This window comes from Aphelocoma coerulescens (genome assembly GCF_041296385.1).
Source record: "Aphelocoma coerulescens isolate FSJ_1873_10779 chromosome Z unlocalized genomic scaffold, UR_Acoe_1.0 ChrZ, whole genome shotgun sequence".
In the NCBI taxonomy this organism is placed as follows: domain Eukaryota; kingdom Metazoa; phylum Chordata; class Aves; order Passeriformes; family Corvidae; genus Aphelocoma; species Aphelocoma coerulescens.
The window spans coordinates 8,709,881-8,728,932 of record NW_027184085.1 but is presented as its reverse complement, the minus strand read 5'-3'; the positions used below and the strand labels follow the sequence as shown (position 1 = coordinate 8,728,932).

Genomic DNA, 19,052 nt, shown 5'->3' with positions numbered 1-19,052 from the left:
GTTCTTAGTAGACAACTAGGAAGCATCCTACTACTAAGGATACCTGTAATTGCTTTATTTATGATAATTCAAACTAATTTAACTATTTGCCAAGAAGAACTGGACTCTAGCTGCTATATTCCTGAGTCTGGGGTGCAAACATGTCTAGATTCCAAACCATGTCAATTCCCTGAAGTAACTCCCACCTAAAATTCAGCTAAATGAAAAATGAATGACTTATGGGTGAAAGGAAACTAAAATGCCTCGAATTATCAACCATAATCAAATCAGCACATCTATGATTTCCAGAGAAAGAGACCTGATCTTGCAATTCCATTTTACCTGCTAATACACATTGTGTAGTCTACACACTACTAAGGATGCACCAGTCTGAAGACTATAAAAACAAAAGGCTGAAAAAGTAATAATTTTTTCCTGCCTATATTACATTCATGAGCTACTACTGATTTTACAGTAAAGAAAAAAGTGAAAATCACTTTGATTCAAGTGATTGATTTCTAATGGTCACAGGTGTTCAAAATTTAGACAGTGTTTTCAGTTTTCACTGTAGCTACTTGTTTCAGTTCAAGTGAAGGGCTATAACCAACATCAAGATTCTATACACAGCCTCAAACAGCAAAAATAGAAGTCAACAGTGTCTGCTGCTAAGACAAAAGTTAAGTTTCTCATATCAAAGCTTCCCATCTACTACTTCTAGCGTCTTCAACCACTGCTACACAGCTCAGATCTCTTACAACTTCTCTCAGCAAAAAGCTGATCAGTTCACTACAGTACAAAACAGATTCCATGCTCATTTACTGCAGTATCCAAATAGATTGCATCACCCCAAAACTTACAGCAACTGCTTCTGCTTTGCACCTGTAAGAGTTCTGCAAACAAGAGCACATGGAGGTACTCCCCTCACAATAAAGCACAATGATGTTGAGTCACTGGTAACAGCTCTTTGGACTCTTTGGATAAAGCTGTAAAACTACATGTGACATGTTGCAACTACATGCCCACAAAACCTCCCCCCCCCCCCCCCCCCCCAAAACCCCAAAACAACAATAAAACAAACAAACAAACAAAAAACCAAATAAAAAAAACCCAACACCCCCAAACCAAAAACCCACAAAGGAAAGAAAAAAACATCTCTTTCACTAGTCCTAGCAGAAAAGTAAGTTCTAACTTTATCTGCAGTAATTCCTCTTAATTTACCTTATCTTCTGGACTGTGGTAGCACTTCAGGTTCTTGGTCAGTTTTGAGATTGACAAGAACAAACCAAACCCTCCTTGAAGTCAACAGTCTTATGGAGTTGCTATCCAGTTTTCAAGGGACACCGGTTAAAACAAATCTAATGATGTCTTCATTTTATGGGATACAAATACAAGTGGTCATCCTACATTTAACCATTCAGAGTAGGGCTTACACTGACAACAGGGGGCTGAGGGAAGAAAGTGTGAGGTATCCCTGCTGCATACATATCCCATGGATCAACAGTCCCATCAGCTGTGATGAGAGCTCTGAAGAACAGCCTATAACATCAAACTAATGCAGTTTGTTATTACTAGTGTGATGACTGAGGGGCAGAAGTACAAGCACAAATAAAATGGCACTTTCTAAAGCATTTTTCAAATACATGAGTAGGAAGGACAGGGAGGAAAGACCTTGAAGAGCAAGACTGTGTGCAGATCACATCACTGGATTACAAGACAACACTAATGATGGTCACAACATGCCTTATGAGGCTTTTCATGAGGATGTTTGATTGCATTTTCCTAGCAGTGATAAACATCAGGAGACACTGATTCTTCAAACTGCGCCATTGCTTAACATGATATAGTGGGCCATTACCCTTCTGCTTCAGGACCTCTCTGTTGGTGGCTTCCACATGCTGTCAGAGAGGCATGGCATCTCTGTCATTCCACATGGATTCACAACACTAACATCAGACACCTGCAGTTCCAGTTATCCTCATGTCATGTCCCACTTTGTTCATTAAAGATGCTGCACTTGTTACAAGCACATACTGGTTAAGGTTTTAAGGTTCATAATTGATAACAGACAGCTCTATTCCTCCTTTAAGATCCTGATTGTGTATTTGAAACATACACTTCGCCCAGAAATCAGGAACAACTCTACAATGGCTGTGGAAATGAAGTACGCTAACATACCAATTTTTTAGTCACTCAGTGACTTACCAGCCATACAGGTTTCCAATGCAGTTGAAGTTTATATACCACATAAACCTCTAGAAATACAAGTTTCACAGGCAACAGCACAAGGAAACAGAAAAGTACTCACAGGCAGCCCTGTGGTCAAAGCAGATCAGGACAAGCTTTTCCTTTGGCCAGACACTGACACGCCAAACAACAGCATGGAAGATGCACCTATTCTAAATTCACATTTAACTGTGGTAGCAAATGGGTGACCTTTTTAAAAAGGACTCTTTCCAGAAAACTCAGTCCTGTTGCAAGAGAAAACCATCTGCAACAAACATCTAAGGCTGGACTGACTTCCAAACTCTGGAAACTTGGGCACAGTGCAGGTTCTATCAGCTTCAAGAGCAGATGAAGATTTTAGTGCGCAGTTTAGTGATTTTTATTTAAGTTATTTAAAGATCATGTAAACAGAACAGCTCAGAGAAAGATGTGTTTGCTGCTTTTTTTTTTTTACTTCAAGGTCAGCTTCACTAATCTACAAAGTGCAGTACCACTGAAAAATAAAGAATGGTAAACTAGAAATGGAGCACTAACTTCCCCTCCTTGAGGCACAAAAGATCCAAGACAAATTTGAGAGATAAATCACAGCAAAAAATATAAATGTGCCATGCAATTCCCACATTCTAGGAAAAGAGTGAAAAAGATGACCCAGGACTCATACCAGCAATGAGGGCGGGTATAATAATCTCAATGCAGTAATGAAACAAGTCCCAAATTTGATGAGCAGAGCAACTGTTTTTAACTGCTATTTTCCTGTATCTGAAGTTTGGATAGGAAATACATACTAGTTTTGAGAGTTTGAAACAGTCAGATGGTAAGCATCTGGTAACTATCAACAAATTTAGCTACTTCATCTTAATTACCATAAGATTTCATACTACTACAAAAGAGTCATATTTCTCTAAGCAATCTTAGCACTAACTGGAGCCAGGCATATGCATTAACTTTTCTTGTTAATCACAGCATTTTAGAATAAAGCTAATATTTCAACACAACCCTTCTTGAGTGAGAGAGACTGCTAATTGCTAGTTTCAACAATAAAATAGCCTACTTACTCTGTTCTTTTGGTAATAATGCATGAAAAAGCAGAGGAATATCCTGCACATTTAGAATGTATGCCTGGAACCGAGAATATCCCAAACTAATTAAAATGATGCTCTATTTGTTGCAATGGTACTTTAATATGTAACAGGCTGATTCTGAAGTACTTGAGTATTATTAATACTTCAGACTTGTCCCAGTTATGACTGAGAGCTAGAGAGACACTCTCAAAATGCTGTCAGCACAACAGAGTAAAACAGCTTTTAATCCATTAATCACAACACCCCCTTTTTAATTCAAAAATAACAGCATCTGTGCAGTTTCAAGCTTTTTGTTCTTACGCTCTTTAACCAAGAGAGATAACAGGTAGCTGATCTGGTATTACTTAGAAACAAGTTCAGCTCTGTTGACCATACCAGGACCTACTCCCAAATACCAACACAAAAACTCAAACTATTTTGGTACAGAAAGCAATTTGTATTCATTGATTTTCAATATTTATTTATTTATTAACCAAAACTTAATGCATTTAAAAACATTACAACAATTAAATGACTATGTAAAAAATCCATTTCAAAGAAAGCCTTAAGGTTGTCATCTTTTCCCTGTAAAAGCTCAGAAGAGAAATGATAGCATTTGTTTATAATTATAGTTTTGGTTATAAATTTTGTGAAATAATAACACTTACTGAATTACTTTAACAAAGCAGACAAAAAAAATCTATCAAGATATCAACTTGGACAAAAGTTTTTAAATGGAAAAATAAAATCTGCCAGCAGGTCAAACATCACTTGCTATTCCATGTACTGGATGTCAGCCAAAATATGCGCCTCTTGCACTGTACTAGAATAATGAGAACACTGTTATACTAGTAGAGATGCATCAATTTTTCCTTTTATACTTGGGTCACATGCACTACCCACTCTCAACACACACTTAATATTTTCCTTGCAAAATTCAGTGTGGCACTGATAGAAAAAATAACCTGTTACATTAACTATGCCACCTCCAAACAACCCTGCCTGCCCTGCAGCAAGCAGGCTGAAACCTTGATATTCGGTGTGGGAGCCACTGTTTCATACCCTGATTGCACACTCAGCCCAAGCAGTTTCAATACACATCAGGCCAACAACAGCCTTCTCCCACTCCCGACAGGATCTCTCCCATCATGTGGTTAGAACTGCTGAACTATTGCTGTCATCTGATGTCCCTGTTTCCCACTAAAACATTTCATTTTTCTCAACTAAAAGAGCCACATTCTAAGAATATAAATTCCCTGCAAACTCACTTCATTCCATCATGGAACGTTTTGGGTTGGAAGGGACGAACCTTCAAAGATCATCTAGTCCACACATCCTGTCACATAGCCAAGGGTATCTTTTTTGACCAGGTTACTCAAAGCCCCATCCAGCCTGGCCTGGAACACCTCCAGGGATGAGCTACCTACAACTTCCCAGGGCAACCTGTTCAGGTCCTCACCACCCTCATTTCTTCCTTATGTTCAATCTCAATCTTCCCTCTTTTCAGTTTCATCTTTCAGTGTTGCTATTTTCCAAGAAACACTCCAATTCACCATAAATTAATCTTTCTCCAAATATACACTTTGAGATACATGGAAGGAAAAGCCCTAAACACTTCATACTCTTGAAGCAACTAGGAGGTAACAGGATACCTGGAAAAGTGTGGTCTCCAAAACACTCTTTTGTGAAGTGACAACAAACCCACACTATCTTAAATCTCACTGATTCTCAAACATACCTCATGGGGCTTGGCTTGCCTTTGCTTTGACAAGTGCTAATGTGAGAAACCTGAACTACATCTTAGATGCCACAGGTGTGACATTCTTCACAACCTTATTTCACTTTTTCTGGGGTTTATGCATTTTCTTCAACACACCAACATGTCACTGGTACAGCCTCAGCTTCCAACACCAACTCATTCTGTCCTTAATTCATGTGTCACTCCTAGTCACTCCTATTTAGGCATCTGTCTTCATCCAACCCATCTTATCAAGACTGAGACAAGAAAATAAGCATAGACAGAAGTAAACATCTGAAAAAATGCCAAGTTTTGCTGCACTGAAGGATGAAACTCAAAGACCGGAAAAAAACAAACCCTTATCACTCTTTCAAGATGAACACTCACTTCAGCTACTGTGTTACATTCACTGAGCTGAGGCCTCAGCAGGGACATACTGCTTACCTGACCAACTCAGCAGAACAAAGAAGTCAAACTAACATTAAAAAATGTATCAAGCAAATGGTCCCATTGCAGTAATGCCTAAGAACCAATCTTGTTTCATCTCTAGGCATAGTACCAGTCAATCCTGCTTTGAAGTTTTCTCACTCAGTCCAAACAGGACTGAATGATTGCATTAAAAAGATGACCTAGATGGGAAATACTATGGGTAGACAACACCAAATTAAATTCACTACTAGAAGTCATGTTTTAAGATGAAAAAACTTCACTTGTTTTAATTAACATGGAACTGGTGCATAACAGAGCATCAAGAGCAGGAAACTGATTTAAAGTGAATAGTAACTTCTTAATTATTTCTTGCACTGGCTTGTTAACTTTAAAGGAGGCTGGAACTGCTATAAAGATGATGTTCTGCCCTTTAAAAACACATAGTAATAGGAGCATCATTACCAGCTATCAAAAAAATAAATGCTCTGTATATGAAAACAGCAGCAGACACTTCAACAGCTCAGCAAACTGGTGGTACCCACAGTGGGTATACTTCTGAAACTGAAGTAATTTGGAACACAGAAAGGTAAGTTGCCTTCAGCAAGCTTGTCTAGCATAGAAGAGTAAAAAATTACCTTTGAGCAGTGAAGTGAAACTGGAATTGCCCTCAGCTATAGTGGACCTATTACAAAACAAGACTGTGATAAGTAAATTAGCTGCTTGCTGTGTTTTATATTACAAAACTTCATTGGCCCACACTACCTGAGGGCAGCATACTCAGTCCTGAGCAGAAACATCTACCTTGCAATCTCTTAATTTTGTAGTTCTCAAATAGCAGATGCCCCTCTATTAAGGGCTGCTTAAATGGAAATATGGTTCAGCCTGTAATCCAACAACAGATTGAAAAGTTCAGGAAAGGAAGAGGGAACAGAGAGAAAGAGACCGTACACATGTTAAACAAGGTTAACTCTATGTGTGCAACTGCTGCAGCTGAGGTTAGTAGCAGTGAAGATATACAAACACGCAGACAATCCTCACCCTCTGAGAAGGAAAGCAAGCAACTACTCAATCCTTGAGATGTAACTTTCAAGGATGCTCCAGCTGCTACACTAACCTTCACATAATGCTTCAGAAAGTCTTTCAATACCGCAGGTGCCATTCCTCCCTTCCTGCCACATTGACACAAGATGAACAGTAGGTCCCTAAACATCATAAAATAATCTCCTCACCTACCTACCTTAATTCCTACTGTTTCCATTTAAAATGAGTTTTAAGATTTAAATTTCCTCACTTAAAACAAACTGAAAGGGTGTGCTTTCTCTGTGTAAGACAACAAGTCTGCACTCCCAGCACTGCAATCCTACACTTGCAGTTAATGTTTGGGCAGATAAGTTTAAGGAGTAGTGTAAAAGTCTGCACTTAGAGAGTGAACTTTCTATCACAAATGCACAGAACAAAATCCAGAGACTTGCAAGGTAGTAGGAGTGACTGACACACACACACAATTACAAGCCTCCCAACAGTATGGGCATAAGGATACTGAACTTTTGGTGCTCAAGTAGAATGGAAAATAGAAAAGAAACCAAAGACATGGAAAGACACTGCTTTCAGATGAAATCTAGAAACCTACAGGATATTTATAATGCTGGGAATTACACACTTCTCATTCATTTCTTTCCCCTGAGGGGAAAGTAGTTTTGCTGAAATTCCCCTATACCCTCAGCACTGCCTAGATCTTATATGAAACTCCAGAATACTTGTCAAGGCATTTAACCAGCAGTGAAACTGTCCCTCTTCTGCAGGTATGAGGAATAAGACACAAAGCTGAAGCAGTTTGCCCACAGTCATCCAGCTCAGCCAGCAGCAAAGTCAGAACAAAACCTGTGTTTCCCAAATCCCAGACCCACACCTGCCTCAGGAATCTCACTGCAGTCTCTCAAGTTTGGAACAGTATCTATTCCCTACCAAGTTACTCCTATTCAGTCTTTTTCATCTTACTATAAAAGCCCAAAGGATGCACTTCTGGATTTGAGTATGAAATTTGGTGTAGTCCAAACTTTATTTCTAGGTTACTGCTTCAAATTAATTTAAGTCTGTAATTTTGTTATATACTATATATCCTGTCTCACTTAGTGATGATATAAACTTTTTCCCTGCACATCAGGAAGTTCTTCAGCAGATACAGGAATTAATGCAAGCCCCAGAACACTTAAAGCAATGAATAACTAAACAGAAATGGCTCATTTTATGTGCAAAAAAAGAAACCTTCAGAGATGCATTAGCTTAATTTTCTCAGGACATTTTGACAGATCTGACTCAGCTTCAGCAATCTAGCCTTACTTTTTTTATAACTAGACCAGAGTAAGTTGCTGGATGAAGTTGCTCCATGACCACCCAAGGGTCATCCCACATATTTTCCTCTCTAAACATTTAAGGTTGGCAAGAACACAGGACTGCTGACAGCACAGAGATCTCTCTCAGTGGACCATCATAATAATCATGACAAGGCAGCAAGATGACTTCTGTTTTTAAGAAGCAAAGCGGCAAGACTGTGGGCTGACCATTGCTCCTCTGAGCAATCAGATTTTCTCCTGTAACCTGAGAATCAGGCCCAGCCTGCCCCTCTCATAAACCCACATGTCTGATTCAATCCAGTTTACTTTAGGAAATTAATCCAGTGCTGCCTAACGACAGAACATGAGTATCACATTTAGATTCCTGCAGGAACATCAAATTACAGGAGAAATTTGCCTTGAATGAAGATTGGCATAAATTGGATACACACCTTCTCTCCCAGCTCGAAGGGAAAGTGAGAAAACCTTTTACATTACTTGGTCGAACCAATTTATCCAGAGTACAGCAAGATCACCTGCACTAAACATGGTTACATTTCAACTGTTCATCTCCAATATCGTAACACATACAGAACACCCCATAGACAGGCAGACCTTCAGAAAACATCCCCATAGACAGGCAGACCTTCAGAGCTGTTCAATAACTGTGTATGCAATATGGGAGCTCAGTATGAACAGGGTGACATTAACACATCACAAAAACAGCCATCACAGTCATTTTGACAACTAAATGTGTTTCCAGAGTCCACCCCCATCTCCAAAAGCAGCTCAGACCACCTCGCCATTCAAGCCAAAATCAACTTCCCCACCTTTGTCTTCCTTCATTTATCTTTCATCTTATAATTGTGGATTCTGTAAACTGTATTTTTAAGGCTTTTTAAGTTAAGACCTTCATATAGATGAGATTACAGATAAGAGTATTACTTTTACATTTATACTTGAATTTGATAGCTCTCCCTTTGCATACAAACTCAGAAATATTCAACAGTGTTAGCTAAAAGCAACAAACTTTTTACTGTCTTTTCTCTCATTTTCTTTGCAAAAAAGCCGTTAAATTACTAAGCACTGAAATTCAGTGATCTAAGACTGCATAAGGCTTCCAGGTAAGTAAACAGAAATATGTACTAGGCTCCCTCCCAAAAGCAAGAATGAAGCCTAAAACTACAGGTACTATTTTTTCCCCCTCCTCCTTAATAAAGAATATAAAGGTACTTTCTGGAAACACTTGTTTTGTATATTGTTACAAACCCAACAAGCAAAATGAAACTCAATAATCCTTCAGCTATTTTCTACCAAGAAGTCACATAGCCTGGCAAAAAACTGCTTGTGGTGATATAATACTTAATTAAAAGATTAAGAACACCTTCTTTTCTCAGAGGTTATGCAGCATAAAGCTTTTCTGCCCTTTTTCACCAAACACGGTTTTATTCCAGATGATTAATGGTGATTTTATTCAAGAGTCCCTTCCCTCCTACACATGCCTCCTATATTTCTACGTCAAATTATTACACACTACTATGCAAGGACACCACATGATGGTATGAGTCATTAGGGTGGAACCCAGTGTGGCTTTGCTGTATCACAAAAGGAAACATTTAAAGTTTTAAAAAGTACTTCCAAGAGTGTTAATAAACTAGGAATCTAGTTTTATTTTAGTTCTCAGAATTGATGAGGTGTATCAAATTAAACACATAAGCACTTCCCTGTGTCTAAATTAGGCACAGGACTAAAACATGACACAGCACAACTGGTAACAGGCACCCTTTGAAACATATCCTCCCAAAACCAGGGAATAAATCTCACCAGTTATTTCAGTCATGGCTTCCTCTGCTGCTAGCATAGAGATGTCAAATGGTGCAAGCACAAACATATATATATATAAGGAAGGGGCTTAAAAATAAAATCTTTCACATAATCTAGGAGACAGTTACCAAAAATGCTGAACTCCAGCAACACAGACCAGACAAGAGCTCACAACTCTTTACTATTACTTTCCACTATACCAACAACCAACAGCTAAATACATAAAATGTACTGATATGCTGCAGATTGTCCTCCAGATGAAGAACTTACTACATCTTGGATAGCACTCACTTTCTTTTGATTTAAAATGTTACTCTCACGTAAGAGTTTCTGACACAAAATGCAGCTGAGAAAATACAAGCTCAGTCAGTTACAAACTGTAATGCTGCTAAATGCAACACGGCATTTTGAACCAATCTGCTTTCCTTCTAGAAGGGACGATTTAAGCCTAAATCAGAGCAATGATATTATGTTCCCCTTCTGATATAATTCTGTGTTTCAAGTACATTGCAAGCTTAAGGGATTCTGGAAAGACCTCGGAGCTTTCAAAAATTAAAAAAGCACAAACCAAACCGAGTCTGGGCATACAATCTGTCCTTTAATAGTTTCCCATCCACATGAAAGACAGCATTTCTTAACATTTAAGAAAAAAGCCTTTGCACACAAGGACGTGGAATAAACCTCATGACTTGAGAGAGGGAAAGCCTCCAGTGCTTAGGTTCTGATGGCGACCTCAGCACAAGACTACACTGACTGCAAAAGGTCATTAGGGACACAGAACACGAGCTTATTCAAACCAAGTCAGAGGGTCAAAGCATTAAGCAATGCACTTGCATACCAGAGAGGATTACCTACCTAAGTAGCTAACACACAACAACTGTGAGCTCAGGCTTGTATTGATCAACTGCACTAATCCCAAGGGTCGATTGCAGAGTGGTACGTGCTGCAAGATCAATAGCCTTGCTTTCCCAGCTGACAGAGTAAGCATACACAATGCAGGGAAGAGAAACAAACCTTTGATGCATCCTAGAAGACCTACTTTTTCAAATAACAAAACTATTTATAAATTGTAAACAACCCTTCTTTGCCTTTCCTTCAAAGAACTGTTTTCATGAAAAGCTTCAGAGTTTTCCAATTATGGCTCCACTAGACCTTCCTTATGCTGACATTGATCTGAATTGCGCTGATCAATTTTAAATAGATAATTTAAAATTGACAGCTGAAACTCTGGAATTCATGATTGAAGAGACTGGGAGTGATTATGCTAGAAACAAAACACCAGAGAAGGTTGGACAGAAGTTCCATGTAATAAGAAAAACTAAATTTCTCACAGATCAAATTATCAAAATATTCAACCCAGCATCAACTGCAAAATACAGGAACAGACTGCTGTTAAAAACTCATTATAGAGAGACTGGACATGGACAACAATTATCAATTAAACAAATTATCAATCCCTACAGTTTGTGAAAGCAACAGGAAACCATAAGCTTACACAAATTAAAAAGGAGGATGAGTAAGGTGATACCTTCAGTGTCATTACCACACTTCTGCCACCAGCACCAGCCAAAATGGCTCCGGCTGTCACAGTGTGACAGATGAGGCTGGACTAGTCCAGAAACCTGACTCCATTCTGTCAGTTACCAGTTTTTGTCTCGAGGACAACAACACATCATGTGAATAATGGAGATGGAGGTTTTCCACGTGTTTTTGACGATTTTTCACCATGATGGTTTTTCTATCCATCAGCATAAATTATACAATAAGTCTCCCAGCTGACCAGTATACTCTTTGAATATTCTGAAAATTTAAGTTCTCTTCATTAAAGAGAAACTAACACTTACTGATTCACATATCTTAGATCTGAGAGTTTCTCCCTTCAAAGTTTGATGTCCCTTTGTTTCAGCTCACACTTGAATGGCACAGTGTCTGACTTTAGTAGCAGCAACTTCTTCCCTGACTCCTTTGTTTCACAGGCCATGCACAGGAAAAAAAAAACAAACAAAAGGAGATATCAAACGTGCAGGCCAAGTAAGGCGGTGAGGCAAGGAAAGGACCATCACTTTCAGTTTTGCTTCTGAGACTAAACCCGCAAACTTGCAAAAGCTCTTTAAAAATCACATACTTTCTTGTCTCCCTACCCTTAGAAATAAGGTGTTTGCCTAAAAGTTTTAAGCCACCCAGTGGCAACGGTAACCTTAAGAACCAGCGGCACTTCTGAACTGCAGCTCTGTGTGTACAGGAAAATGAAGTCATTAAGCAGCAGTTCTGCGTGGTGCTGTAACCCAATGCCAACTTGCACATGCCTCAAAACACTCTGTGTGCTGCTGCCACAGGGAGCACCTCAGCCCACCCTACTTACTGCCCGTGGCTGCTGCACAGCTACTCAGATTTTCCTGTGGAGAAAAGGGAAGGAGGAGGCCAAAACAGTTTTTCCCCTCTCTTGCCTGAAAAATGCCAGGAAACCAGCAGCTGCAGGAGTGCCTGCAGCAGGGCAGAAAGTCCCATGCTCTAAGGCTAATAAGGGAAGGTGAGGAAGAGGTCTGTCTAACTGCACCGCTTCCTCTTTTTCCTTAACACCCTGGATCACAGCTGGAGTAGGAGTAAGATTCCCCTCACCAAGCTCCCACAAAAGCCTCTTAGTCCCGTAACAGGCACTGGGATGCAGCAAGCCTTCCATCAGCAGCACAGCCACTGAAGCTGCATCATCAAGCACAACCCAGTTGCCCCTTAGTTTGGCAACACTCACTTGCCAAAGTGAGCAATTTAGGAATATCAACCTCAAAGTGTTTAAATCCAACACAAGTACATTTTACTAGGTCCAGGATGGCAGCTACGTTAGTTCCACAGCCAAGTGCCAGAGTCCACCTGCATATCTCCACTCTAATGAGACAGCATCAGTGTCGTAACATTTCTGTATGACTGGGGGTTTTTTCACTTGTTTGGAATGTTTAATGACATGGGGAATAAAAACAGTGGATAAGGTGACTACTTATTTCCATCTATTGTTATTTCTCCTACTAATTTTAAAAAAGAAAACAACAAAGCAACCTAACTTTCTCTTTAGCAGGATAAATTTTGAGCTATCAAAACACAGGAAGACAGCCCTTGAATCATACTAAATATAAATAAACAAATAAATGCACTGAATGTCTTACTTCAAGCAAGCACTCAGCTAAAGGGAACACAAAGTATTATCAGGAAGTTAGAAACAACTAAACTGAAGTATTCTTACACCAATGTATACATCCATGGGATGTCTGCATCTCAAACTCTGAGAAAGATGTAGTCAAAAGCAGAATAGCTAACTGGAAAAGATCCAGAAATGGATGATAAGCATAAACAGAGAAGTTTAGGGCTACAACCCATGAAATAAAGAAGACTGGATCTTTAGCCTACAAGGAGATGCAGCCAAACAGAGAATACTCTGTGATTTGGCAGAACTCTAGTCACAAGTGGCATAGGGCAGATAAGCACCGTAATTTTCACAGCACAGGAAGCAAAAATTAACAAGTTACCTGAAAGCAGACTCGACACACACCACACCCCCAAAGAAAATCAGATGCTTTGGTACTTCACCGATTTAGTTATTGCGGGGAGGCACTTCCGAACATCACGGACACCAACAGCTTACTCGGATTTCAACAACCATCAACAACTCATCAAAGGCAAACTCATCAGGGGTTACTAGACAGAAGGACATTCCCTTGGCTCCGGCAGTCCCGGAAACTGCTGGAAAGCAGGAGCCTGGGCGACAGGAGCGTCACCCCCAACCTTGCTCCGCCGGTCCAGCCAAGGGGCGAGTGCCGGCACCTCAGAGCGGCTGTACCGAGCGGGAGCGGAGGGTCCCTGTCCCCAGAGAAGAGGAAGGGGCGAGGTCCGTCCCCGGCTGTCCCGGCCCGGTACCTGCGGCCCCCGCGGTCCCCGCCTGTACCTGCGGCGCCCAAGCCCCGTTGCCCCACTCAGCACCTGCGGCCCCCCCAGTCCCGCCGGGTACCTGCGGCCCCCGGCCCCGCTGTTCCGCCGCCCGCGGTCGCCGCCCGCCGTTCCTACGGGCCCCGCTCGGCGCCGCCGGCCCCGGGCGACGCCATCTTGTCTGGGCCCCGCCGGCGGGATGGCGTCACTCCGCGACGTCACCTGCGCCCGCCCGGCCAATCGGGAGCGGCGGGCGGTGACGTCACCGCAGCGGGAGGGGGCGGGGCGAAGGCGGAGCCACGCCTCTTTCCTCGGGGGCGGGGCGGGGCTGGGCAGTGTCCGTGCCGCGCCCGTGTCGCTGTCCCCTGCCTTTGCCAGCCGCTGACCCTGTCCCTGTCCCTGTCCCATCCCTGTCCCTATCCCATCCCTTCCCCGCTCCATCCCCTTACCAGCGAACGCTGTCCCTGTTGCATCCTTCATCCTGCCCCTGATCCATCTCTGTCCCAGCTCCTGTCCCTGCCCTTGTCCCTGCCCGTGCATGTTCCATCCCCTGCCCTGTCCTGTCCCTCCCGTGCCCCTGCCCGTGCATGTTCCATCCCCTGCCCTGTCCTGTCCCTCCCGTGCCCCTGCCCCTGTCCCTTTACCTGCCCCTTCCCCTGTCCCATTCCCTGTCTCGTCGCTGTCCCTCTCCCTGTGTCTGTCCCTGCCCTGCCCCTGTCACCATCCCTGTGCTGCCCGGGGGTCTGTCCCCAGCTCCTGCCCTGCCCGGGAGCTCCTCCAGCACCTCCTGCCCCTCTCCCAGCTGGGCACCGTGCCAGGCTCCCCAAGGGGCTGGATGAAGGTGGTGAGTGGGACCCAGGGAGGCCATTTCACCCCATACCCTTCAGCCCCTTCCCTCAGCAGCCATGGCCTTCTCACCCTCCTGAGGGACTCAGGGGACATTCTTCGCTGGATGTGCGGCCTTTTGAGTGGTCCTTGTTCCAAAATGGAGGAGTTTTGTCTAAAATGGGGGTGGTAGTTAAGCATGTGAGAGAGGTTATGGAGAAGGGAATTAATCATGGTAAATCACAACTGAAAAAGGCCAAACTGGAATTACCCTTTTTATCCTCAGAGGAAACTGGAAAGCTTGAGAGGTTATTTTATAGTTTCTTTTCCAGTTTGTCTTCTCACAGCACCTTTGTCTTTGGGGTTGGTTGGATTAAAACACAGAATCAAGGTCATAAAACCAATGTTGTATCAGGAGAATGTGTACTGATTCCATGTGTCTTGAGGCACCATCAGATACCAGGTGGCCAGAAGCTGGCTTTTTCTTAAAGCCTGTCTGCATATCACATGCTTTTCTCTTCATTTCTTGTTTCTGCAATGCCACTGGCAAGTAGCGATTGCTGGGTTTGGATCGCATGCAGCTTTGCCTCTGAAATCGTAGAAAAAGTGTGTATGAGCCATGTGGACATCAGAAAAAGGACTCCTTCCACATGGGTCTCAAAGAGGTGCAATGAAATGCAAATACACGGTATTTTTTTTAATTCCCCAGCAATAAGTGATTTCCCAGGTGGAATGTGTGGGAAAATGGCTGGAGGTAAAATTAGAGAAAACCGGGGAGTTATATTTGCATTCCAACAGAAGGTAGTACAGAAATTATAGGATGAAGTGCAGTTGTGATTCCCTGGATGGGATGTGGTCAGCATGCCCAACTTCCTACACACAATCCATGCTGAAGGGGACTAAAGGGAGGCTGGAGCAGAGTGGTGACACCAGGGCCAGGCTCTGTTGAAATCCTTACAAGAGGCGGAACTCAGCGGTACAGATAAACTCTATAGCAGCTGAAAACCAAGGGAAAAAGCCAGCAACTGAACCAGCAACTGGCAAGATCATAAATGCCTACCTCCATCCCAAAGGTTACCTCAGATATGACAATTGTGACACTGACGTTACCCATCTCCAAGGTACAACCACCCCACACCGAACATGATGTACGACTAGAGTTACTCAAGCTTGTGCAAAAATAGTACAGAAGTAAGTTTAGAATGGAGAGAAGTTAGGGAAGATTTCATTGTTACTTCAGGGATTGACTGACTGATCAGGCTGAGCCTATAAGAACTGTGCTCTATGTGTGATGATTGTTTATCTCGATTGCTCTGAATATGTTTTTTCAGCCAGATACTATCACCAGCAATCTTTGAACCTTAACCTGTCACAGTTTTCTATTATATTAATAAAAGATTATTATTCTGTAAACTGTCCTTCAAGGTGTGAGTCCTTTAAGAGCATTAACAGTGGGTAGAATACTCAACTGTGGAGGCGTGGGAGAGGGTCTCATGCTTTTGGTGTACATTTCTGGATCTTTCCTGGGGTGCCAACAGGCCAGCTAAAGGTGTGGAAACCCTCGAAGGGGTTTTTGTATTTGCAACCCTGAATTTTGTATTTGTGACCCTAAACAAGTAAGTTGAACCACCTTCTAATCCAGTGGACTGTTCAGTGAAGAGTTGGACATTAGGAAGAATTTCTTCACAGAAGGGGTGATGAGACATTGGGAATGAGCTGCTCAGGGAGGTGGTGGAGTCACTGTCCTGGACATCTTTAGGGAAAGATGGGACGTGGCACTCAGTGCCATGGTCTGGTTGACAGGGTGGTGTTCAGTCATAAGTTGGACTGGATGAGCTTAGAGGTCTTTTCCAACCTAATTGATTCTGTGATTCTGAGACCCTGACAGACTAAGTCGGGCACAAGTGTTTCGGCTTTCCTGGGGCGCTGAGAGGCTGATCAAACACGAAGGGTTTGGGAAAATCTCCCCCTTCCTGGGAGGGATTCCCGAACCTCCTCCTTGTACTGAGCCCGCCCCGCCGCTAGGCGGCGCCAGACCCGCTTCACGCTGGTTCCGCTGCCATGGCAACGGCAGAGGGGGCGCGGCCAGTTTGCTGTCCGGTTGCTAGGCAACGAAGCACCAGGGCGTGGCGGGGCCGCCGCCGCAAAGCTGCGACTCAACTGTCGTAAAAACGAGAAAAAAACCTAAACCCCGTGGTGTTGTAAAATGCCGTGAGGCGCGGCCGGCGGGGCCTGAGGGACAGAGCCCGGGCCCGGTCCCGCTCCATATGCCCCGAACCGTCCCGTCCCGCTCCATGTGGGGCCGCTCCTCGTCCGCATCCTCTTCCTCATCCTTCTACTATGGCCCGGAAAACAGTTAGCAGGAAGCGGAAAGCGGCGGCGGCTGCCGCCGCGGGGACCGGGGGACTCCAGGGGGAGCAGGTAAGGGGTGAGGCGGGGATAGGGAAGAAGCGCCTGTTCCCGGTGGTGGGAGGGGGGAGAAACCCTGGTTGCCGGGGCGGAGCGGCCGTGCCGGTGCCTGGGAGGAAGGGGGGTGACCCTGTCCGTGGGTTGCGGAAGGAAGGTGTCCTGGGGGTCGGGGGTCCTGGGGAGGGGCAGCCACGGTCCCGGTGTCAGCCAGGGAGGAGGAGTCCCCGGTCTCGCTGTCAGCCGAGGAGGGGCAGCCCCCAGTCCCAGGGTCACCCGGGGAGGAGGAGCCCCCAAGTTTCAGGGTCAGTGGGGAGGAGGAGCCCCTGGTCCCAGGGTCAGGACCCCCTTTTTCCCCGCGCCCCGGGGCTCGCGGCGCCCTGTTGAGTTCGGCCGTTCGCCCCTCGCTGCCTCGTAGCGATGATGGCTGGATGGCTCTGGCCCGGTCAGAGGAGGCCGAGTGCCGCGGTCGGTATCGGGGGGCCACCTGGGTGTCACCCCCACGCCTGCCAAGCTGAGGGCGAGGGCTATTGGAGCTGCCCCTCTACCGTTCCAAGCGCTCCGCTTCTTCCCGTGAGCATTTGGCATGCCAACGGTGGCCAACCGCCGTGGACTGTCGTTATATCATCGCCGTGTTACTCCTTTAGCAGATATTTATGTTTAATTTCACGCTGCTGAAGGCTCTGTCAGCATTCCTGAGTTAATTTCCATGAACGGTGTTCCATGGGTGGTTTGGAAGGTTTCAGGGTTTTTCGGGGAATATGGATATTTAATATTGAATTTGGAAGGGGGGTAGTGTCTTAAAGTTTGTTGTAGTTGTTTTATCCAGTTTCCAACTTTATTTTCCACAGTATGGATGGGATCACTCGGTTCACAAAAGGAAAAGGCTCCCGCCGGTGAAAAGGTCTCTGGTGTACTACGTGAAAGGGAGAGAGGTCCGGATGCAGAATGAGTCCAGCTACCACCGCTTGTTGCATGGATACGCAGCCCAGCAGCTCCCCAGCCTCCTGAAGGAGAGGGAATTTCACCTCGGAACACTCAATAAAGTGTTTGCCTCCCAGTGGCTGAACCACCGACAAGTGGTGTGTGGGACAAAATGCAACACGGTAAGTGCCACCTCTCGCTGTTTCCCTTTCCTCTGTTAATTATTCCACCTCCACCCTCAAATGATGCTTATCATAATCAAAGTGTGTGGATGGCCAGGGAGAACATTAGGAATTAGGAGCAGAGTCAAAATTATGCACAATTAACTTCGAATGAAAGCAATGCTTAAGGATGATTTGTTCTCATCTGGAAATGTGACACTTCGAGCCCCAGCAAGGTACCACACTCAGCATCCGGGTGATCTGTACTGAGCGATTTACACCTGTTTGTGGGCTGAAGAGCAACGGGGGTGCGGTTGGATCTTTCCTTTTGTCCTGCAGATGAGAAGCTAATGGACTTTCCTTTTGTCCTGCAGATGAGAAGCTAATGGACAGGTATTAGCGCTTCTAATGGTGGGTGTCAGTGTTTGGCAGAACTTGCTGCTAAGTTTCCTTTTTTCTGTTATGCTCAATCTTACACAGTTTGGTTTTACATATGGTTCTGTGCTGATGGCTTTTAAAAGTTGTTATGAAACTGTGGTTAAACTCCAGATATTTGTCAGAGCAGCCAGAAATGTTCTAAGCTTAAAAAAAATTAATTTCAGATCTTCAGTGTTATCCTTTGCTTGTTGACTTCATAATTCTTTGCTCTAAAACTGTGTCCACTGTTCAAATAGCTTCTCTTGTTTATATAACTTTACATACTTTTACAAAAACTAAAAACTCCTCAGGTTCTTGAAGTGATGCTTTGAAACATTTCAGGGGAATGTTAAAATGGTATCCTGTGGGATTAGTAAGTGGAGGAGATCATATTTCATAGGTAATACTCTCTCCACCAGAGTTAGTATCCCAAACTAGTTGGCTGAGGTTGCAATTTAATGCATGAAGTCGTGATTGAATTAGTGCAAAATCCCAAATTGGTCCTTTGGAGGTTAATTGGTGTCACAGAAAGGAATGGAGGGTTTCAAGGAATGTTTGCATAAATTAAGCAGCTCTTAAATCTCAGAGTGTATGAGTTGCTGTGATTGCTTCTTTGCCTCAAGGTCTTTCTCAAAGCCATACTCAGTGGTCTGACCAGCAAGGGACAGTGGGCTGGTTTTTCTCCATTTCAGATGTTCTGTTATTATTCACAGTTGCACAGGGGGAGGCTTTCATGCAGTAGCTCTTAAGAAGCAGGGCCTAACTGTATAAACAAAGCAATGTTTTAACAGCAATAAGCCCAAAATAGAATCTGCCT

General features: G+C 43.6%; 2 protein-coding genes across 3 annotated transcripts in view; one reads left to right on the top strand and one right to left on the bottom strand.

Annotated features, from left to right (window-relative positions):
- UBAP1 (ubiquitin associated protein 1) overlaps positions 1–13,703 on the bottom strand; it is a 33,818-nt gene extending 20,115 nt beyond the window's left edge. For both annotated transcript variants that reach the window (XM_069001392.1, XM_069001394.1), the window contains exon 1: positions 13,585–13,703. The gene's annotated coding sequence lies outside the window, so the exon portion shown is untranslated. The remainder of the gene's footprint in view (positions 1–13,584) is intronic.
- A 2,838-nt stretch (positions 13,704–16,541) lies between these two features.
- The window catches only part of DCAF12 (DDB1 and CUL4 associated factor 12), a 33,452-nt gene continuing 30,941 nt past the window's right edge, over positions 16,542–19,052 (top strand). The window contains exons 1-2 of the mRNA XM_069000849.1: positions 16,542–16,748; positions 17,585–17,839. Coding sequence (XP_068856950.1) covers positions 16,668–16,748; positions 17,585–17,839 — 336 coding nt within the window. The 5' untranslated portion in view covers positions 16,542–16,667. The remainder of the gene's footprint in view (positions 16,749–17,584; positions 17,840–19,052) is intronic.